This window comes from Oryzias latipes, chromosome 1 (assembly GCF_053564925.1).
Source record: "Oryzias latipes strain Hd-rR chromosome 1, Olatipes_Hd-rR_3.1".
Lineage (NCBI taxonomy): Eukaryota > Metazoa > Chordata > Actinopteri > Beloniformes > Adrianichthyidae > Oryzias > Oryzias latipes.
In genome coordinates, this window is record NC_136237.1 from 8,288,851 (window position 1) to 8,296,561 (window position 7,711).

The 7,711-nt window shown below is 40.4% G+C and overlaps 1 protein-coding gene across 3 annotated transcripts in view; it reads left to right on the forward strand.

Annotated features, from left to right (window-relative positions):
* Positions 1-6,697, forward strand: part of LOC101168342 (nucleosome-remodeling factor subunit BPTF) — a 48,186-nt gene extending 41,489 nt beyond the window's left edge. The window contains exons 35-36 of one of the 3 annotated variants that reach the window (XM_023960379.2): positions 2,704-2,890; positions 5,431-6,697. In XM_023960379.2, the coding sequence (XP_023816147.1) occupies positions 2,704-2,890; positions 5,431-5,452 (209 nt within the window). In that variant the 3' untranslated portion in view covers positions 5,453-6,697. Of the gene's footprint in view, positions 1-2,703; positions 4,004-4,598; positions 5,387-5,430 lie in introns of those variants that run through there. The other 2 variants (XM_023960380.2, XM_078956545.1) reach the window with 2 other exon arrangements.
* The last annotated feature ends 1,014 nt before the right edge of the window (positions 6,698-7,711 follow it).

The following is a 7,711-nucleotide window of genomic DNA, read 5'->3' on the forward strand; positions in this document are numbered from 1 at the left end:
CACTTTTTCAATTACCGATACGAAGCCCATCAAGATGACTGTTGTTGTGAATTTGGGCTGTACAAATAAAAAACAATTGAATTGAATTGAATTTTCCGTCCGCTCTTCTTTGCAAATGACTTCTAAATCATTCCGATTTGGTGGCTGTTGCTTAGCAGCTCTGAGCTTTAGGTCTCTCCATAGGTTTTCTATAGGATTGAGGTTCTATAGACTGAGCTTGATAGGATTCTTCTTCAGCCAGAAGGTTGTACATGGCTCCGCCCATCCTTCCATCGACATGATGTAGCCCTGTGCCGAAAAACATCCCACAACATAATATTTCCACCTCCATGGTTAAAAAATTGGGTCAAAAGCAGAATTTTTCTTCCTCCAAACATGACGGGTTGACTTAATGGCACAGAGCTCAATGTTGGTCTCATGTGATCACAACACCTTCTCCCAATCTCTCTCTAAATCTTGAAGGTGTTCATTGGTAAACTTCACATGACTTCCTAAGCAGGGGGGACTATGCAAGCACTGCAAGATGGTAAACCATTGCGGTGTTTAAACTTTCCCAATGGTTTTCTTGGTGTCGGTTGTCCCAGCTGTTAGAAATCATCAACTAACTCCTGCCGTGTTGTTTTAGGCTGATATCTCACAGGTGTCTTCAATTCAGGTGACAGACTGATTAGACGAGTCTCTGTGAACAGAATGCAGTGGGGCAATAAAGTATTTACTCAGCCACCGATTGTTCAAGTTCTCCCCCTTAAAAAGATGTGAGGCCTCAACTAGAAGAGACAAAATGAGAAAAATACCCAGAAAATTGTCTGATTTTTAAATAATTTATTTGTAAGTTATGGTGGAAAATAAGTAATTGGTCAATGATAAAAGTTCAACTCAATTCTTTGTTATATATCCTTTGTTGGCAATGACACCAGTCAAACGTTTTCTCCGTCTTCACAAGTCTTAACAAGGTTTTCACCAACTGTTGCTGGTATTTTGGCCCATTCCTTCATGCAGATCTCCTCTAGAGCAGCTCTCTCCAAAGAGTTTCTATGTAACTGTGATTATTTTGGATTTCTTTCTCATTTTGTCTCTCATAGTTGAAGTTGTCCAATGATGAAAATTACAGCCCTCTCTCAGCTTTTCAAGTGGGGGAAGTTGCACAATTGGTGGCTGACTAAAGCGGGCAAACCTACCAAATCAACCAGAAATCAAATACTTTTTTGTAAAGCCAAGATGTCTGTGCAGCTCTTTAAACTAAATGTGTGTACATTAATATTATGGATTAAGATACCAGCTTTCTGCCTCTACTGTGCAGTCTTGTTCTAAAAAAAGAAAAAAAAAAGTCAAACAAAATGTCAGATACTCCATTATTCCCACTGGGATTGTGAGCAAACCTTGTTTGGGAGATTAAAAGGCACAAGGATTTGTTTCATGATGGCCTTTAGTGTTGGAAGTTACGCCTAGACGTTCTATCTGAGCCACCGCGAGGCCGCAGGGAGGAAGCCCTCCAACTCAGATCAAACCGGCCGTGTAGAGGTGGACCTGCGTCAACGGGGCCTTTTTGAACTTCCACACAAACAAGCCGTTAATGAGCTGCTCCGAGTCTGCTGGGCTCCTTTTGGAAAGGGACCGGTGGTACACTTCACGTCTGTTAGCCTGGTCCTGGAAACTCTGCCCCCCCCCCCCCCCCCCCCCCCCCCCCTTTCCACCACAAGTAAAAGACCCTGTTGGTTTGTGAAAATATGAGGCTGCAGCCGTCGGTCCACTATGAAGGGTTTTAAGACGAAATCTGATGCCAGAGAAGAAGGAGGTCTTTGATTTTGACCATGAGGTCTGTTAGCCCCCGGGCCGGCTGGGTGGGGGTGAAAGAAGCTAGAAGTCGGATATGTATTTTTTCAAAGCCACCCTGAGGGAGAGAGCGTGCAGAGCGACCCACCGGCAGCAGCAGATTAGATTAAGCCTTTAGCGGCTTCCAGTCGCTTTTCTCCTTAATGCAGTTCCAGTTTTAGCTTGGACTCTTTTTGGAACAAAGTCACCAAAACTGAAATGTGCTTCCCAAGAGAATCTAACCCCAGGATTTTATTGCATTTTCAAACACTTCTACTGGATTTCCATGAAAATTGTTCCTTTTGAAATAATGCTCTTTCAGGAAGACCATAGTGTAAAGAAATCTGCAACAGATCTTCGCTTAAAATGTATTCATTTGATCAAAAAAAGAATGATCTGACTGCATTTTTCATCCAAAAACACATTTCTGTTAGCACTAATGTTGGAATTTATGTATTTTCCAAAAAGGTTGACCTTGAAGAATTTGTTTTTCCCTAATCGTTAGGCAGAATATGTCTGACTTGCATTGTCGACTCGTGACTCAAACTCGTTATTTTGGCGGTGACCCCCAGCCCTAATGAGAAACCAACAATAGATGCAGGATTCGATCAAAGTAAAGTTCCTCTCTTCTGTCAAATAAGCAGCTTATTTATTTATACATGTTGGCCAACAGGCCATACTAAAATCGCAGAAATTTCATTAAAAATAAACCAAAGAAAGATAATAAAACAATAAAATTCTCTTTTTTGCATTTATTTTTGAAAGAATCTGTCTGCTTTTTCTGTTTTATTGCATTGTGTTTTTTCTGGCACAAAAACAAGTTGTGTATTTTTTCTGTGCTGTCCAAAATCTTTAACTTCCCTTTTTTGTTTTGTTTGTTGGATTCTTTAGACTTGTCCACCATGGAGGAGAGGTTACTGAAACGGGCCTACGTGAAGCTGACAGAGTTTGTAGCAGACATGACCAAAATCTTTGACAACTGCCGATACTACAACCCAAGCGACTCCCCCTTCTACCAGTGTGCCGAGGTTCTGGAGAGCTTCTTTGTCCAGAAGCTCAAGAGCTTCAAAGCCAGCAGGTAAAGTGATGAAGATGATGGGGTTGAAGAGATTCAACACTGAATAGCTCAAGTAGAAGAGAGGGGAAGAAATCTGAATTCCAACCTCAGAGGAGGAGTCAGCGGAGACGAAGCTGGGAAGGGAGCAGCTGGGCTGGGAGTCAACCAGCGTCAACATGTTGTCTTTAGCTTCCCGCTGCTCTGGAGGGCTGGGTATCACTGCCGAACCCTCCAATCCTTGTTATTATACTGGGATTTATTGTTTACGAAGCCTTTATTTATATATTGTTTAATTTTTAGCACAAAAATCAATCTTGGTTGGGGCTGTTTAGTTTTTAAAACAGACAAAAAGAAAAAAAAGGTGGGACTTGCAAAGCAGCTTTCAGGGGAAAAATGCAATAATCAACACTGAATCTTGTAGATCAAGATTTATTTAAAACCCAGCCCTACAAGTCTTCTATTATTTTAGATATGCAAACATTTCTAGGTGCTTTGTGACACCACAGAGGGTTTCAAGTTTACCCGTCTGCTGTGGTCTCACGCCTTAATGAAACATTGGATTAAACTCAACCTGTTATTTTCATTTCTACTTTATTTGAAAAGCACTTCTCCAGCAGAAGTCTTTTCAAAATAAAGCTAAACCCATAAAATTATGAATTACAGCAGCAAATTCAAACCAGTAAAATCCGTGACACTTTATCTTTTAATAAGAAACATAAAAGCAGTATTTATTAATGATGCTTCCACTGCGTTGGGCCATAACGTTAAGCCCATCAGAACTATATTGAAGCATATAGGATCATTGTAAAGCTCGAGCTGTGTGTTCCTTTTTTATTTTTAAGAATTTTATAGAGAAAATGCTTTTAACAGCCAACATTAGAAGATGGCAAAAAAGTTTTAAAGACCCACTCCAATGAAAATGGTCTTCTTGGTGTTTTTAACATGTTCTTAATTTAAAAATTAAAACTCAGTTTCTGGGTATTTTTTTTAATATTCCAATCACATCGGATCAGGACCGGAAGAAAACCCGCCGTTTGGAAAAAAAACGTTTGGTGAGGTTTGTGACGCAGACACTGCCCTGGGCGAGCCAAAGCCTCCCTGCTCCGCTCCAAATCCAGATCCTGCGCTTGCAGACGATCCGTTCATGCATTTGGATCAGAACTGACTGGATGGCTCTGATATTGCTCGCCGTTTTGTTGCTTCGCTAATGTTAGCTTGGGGTTGCGAGGATGTATAAGCTGGCGGGAGAGAGTGTAAACAAAAGGCATGATGGGATATCAGCGTTGGGTTACTTCCCTGCCCACAATGAATTTCTAATGAGCTCCTGCCGCTCCACAGAAAATATGTCTTAAAAAACGATACAGGTGTTTAGATTTGGCTAAAAACAGTATACAGTAATCATAATTTTAACAAACACTGAGAACGATTCTGCAATAGATAAAAATACAGCTGGAGTGGGACTTTAAACCGGTGTTTAAATGACTTCCATGAACCGGTGACAAGAAATATTTAAGAAATAAAAGCTTCAGTTTGGAAAAAAAATCCCCTTTTTATCCTGAGCAGCTGGAGCTGCATCAGCGTCCATCATCCGGGGTCACCGAAGGTATCCGTGTGACCCCCCCCCCCTTCCTGTGTTTGGGATCCCGGAGACAGTGCCGACCCCTCCACCCCCCATCCCCATTACCCCCCGCATGTATTAACTTCCCTCCGTTCTGTCTCTCTCTTGCAGATTGTGATGTCAAACTCCTGGGTGCCGCTCTTAAACAAACATAATTCGCTATCCGGGACGCTGCTGTTTTCACTTGTTTAAAACAGCGTTGAAAAAAAAAACTTTGTAAGAAAGTAAATATTTTCACACATTAGGTGTGATGACTTTTTTTTTTTTTTTATATATCGTAAATGTAAAGAAAAAAAAAGACTCATTTCTACTGTGTAATAATTGCAGCCATGTTGGTAACATAGAGGATCCAAGGGAAATGTATTTTCTTATTCTCATGACGTATGCATTGTGAAGAAGAGATGAAGCAAAGTTTAGCTAAGGTTGATGTTCTCTGTTTTTAAAATAAAGAAGAAGAAAAAAACCCACACTGGCTTTGGCTGTAAAAACCCAGTTAAACTCCACCTGTTCATAAGCTGCAGCTTTTTACCTCATTTCTTATCCCAAAAAGAAAGGAAAAATGCGCATGTTTGTTGTACCGATGTTATTTTATGTGTACATTTGATCTTTTAGAGAAGGACTATTTTTATGTTTTGCAGGAAAAAATGTTAGAAAATGTACAGATTAATAGAAAAAAACAACAACATTTAGTTTAGTTTGCTCCTTTGATGTATGGACATATTCAGGTAAGACCATTGAAGAAATGTGTTTAGGCCGCCATCACACCACGCCGTTCAGTTCCATTTAACCAACATGGCTGTGCTCTGACTCACTGGCATCCAATATATTTTTTGTAACCTTTTCCTAGTTATATTTCTACCATATAATGCAAAATAAAAGAAAAAAGAAAAAGAAAACAAGGTTTTCCAAAAGTTTTCTTCCTCCTCTCTGCCCGTCTCTCTAGGTCTCATAACAACAAGCTATAATCAGCTGCATCTTAGCTCCTTTCCCTAAAACTTGGTGTCAGAAAGACACGGCTCAGAGCCAATCAGGCTCCTCCCTCCGGCGACACGCTCCACCACTGCAGCCGCCGTTAGGACCGGTGTCCCCACCGAGATGGAAGAGGACACAGAGCTGGATGCAGCCTGGTGTGCTTTTTTTTAAATTTATTTTAGAGAGGTGGTGCCTGCAGCTTTAAAGCCTCACGTCTGGCGGCGGCCCCTTCATGGAAGCCACGCAGGGCGCCGAGTGTCTGAGATCAGATCGCACACACATTGAAGATGTGAACATCTCCATGCTCGAGATTAGCGATTCCCTTCACATTTTGCCCGAAGGGGGCTTTCAAGCCAACATCTTAAAGGAAACATCCCGGACAGACTGTCCCACCCACCCCACCCACAGACCACGTCCGGCTCCTCTGCTGACCCCTCTGTGGGGAATGAAGGCAGGGAAGACTCGTCGCGGCTCCACGTCCCTCCGCTGGGATTCTTTATGCTTCTGCAGGAGCCTTGCCTTCCTCTTTCTCCCAAAGTGATCAGATCACCTCAGCCTCGGCTCGCTTCAGGTCTGTGGTGGAGTGAAAACGTGTCGCAGTGGCTGCATTTCCAGAAGAATATCTGCAAGTTTATCTGTTCTGGAAGAGGAAAGCACCAAGAAGACTGGAAAGATACTACTTTTATAATTCAACATTTTTACTTTTATCAAAGTACAATGAAGGCAGGCTTTAGAGAGAGCTAACACCGTGTTTGTCATTTTGTTATTAACAAAGACGCTCTTCTTCGTTAACCGTTTCTTATCGATGTCTGATATTTCTGTCCTAACGTCGAGATCTTTTGAAGCAGCAGAAACTTATTTTTCTGTGTTGGAACCAGCAACACCAGCCCTCCTGTAAATGTAAACTGTATATTTTGAGTCTTAAATTGAAAAGATCTATACATTTAGGTAAGAGTACCCTTTATATATTGAAGTCTGCATATAATTTTTGAACTCGGTGGAGTGACTCAGCAACTTGTACAGAAATTTTTAATTTTTCTTTTTCCCATAACTTGTTCAGCATAACTTCTTCTATATCGCTTTTCTTCTATTTATTCATTTCAACAAAACGTTCTCAGTTTTTATTTCAGGTAAAGTTGAGGAATGTGACTTGCAGACAAAAAAAAAGAAGAAAAAAGAGGTTCTCCTTTTGTACTTGATGGGACTTTTCCTCCTAGATAATAAAGTCATCTTTTAGATTTTGTTTTCATTCATTCTTTAACATTTTATAGGTTTGTTACAGCTTTTAGTTTTTCAATCTCTTATATTTAACTCTACAATAAATGGTGATATTTGCTGAAATGAAACACGTCTAGGTTTAGAATTAATGCTAATAAACCAGCAAGAAAATAATAATAATAAAGAAAAGAAAGTACACCCTAAAAAATGGGACAATACTTTAATTGATTTGAACAAACGAGAAATATAACAGGGATATATATGTACGTCTACATAACAAAAGGGGCATAAATGGTGTCCATTGTATCCCATTTTTGACTTATTGATGAACTGTAATTAGAAGATCCTGCATCAAAAAAATCACATTTCCAGCTTCAGATTTTAGAATAAAAGGAGCGAGAAAACCAAATGCTGGTTTTCTGTCTGTGCATTGCAGAAATTGGCCTCCCATCAAATAAACCATTTCTTCTGCAGCTTGAACTCAATGAGCGCTTTAAGATTTAGGGATGTTCTGGAGCCAAATGTGTCACACGTGCAGGTTTGGTGGAATGTGTCTTGGATAGGTCAGCAAGGCCACAAAAACCAAACTCCCACCAGCACCAAATGAAACAGGCAGTTTGTTAAACAGAGCTGCACTAGTTTGAGTGGAGGCCGCCGTGCAGACGTCTGAAAGGGTTAAACGTGGGATTAGCTTGAAAGGAGCAGTCCTTAACCCTAGAGCACTGTTGCCGGGTGATTTTCACCCGTGCAAAACTCATTTCATGGATCTCAATATGTCACGTGTCGAGGAGTCTGTGCCTTCACCAGGAAAGTCTCACATGTCCCAGGAATGGGTGGACCAAAGACCAAGTTTCTAGCATCATTTTATTGTTTTTTAGGAATTTTTTGTTCTCAAATTCCCAATTTTTTTCAGGAATTTTTGAGCATGTTTTTAGGAACTTATGTTTTTCATTTTGTTATGCATACTACAGGTGAAAATAAAAGAAAACCACTCAAATGTATCATGTGTTGTCATGTTTTGATCTGTTTTTTAA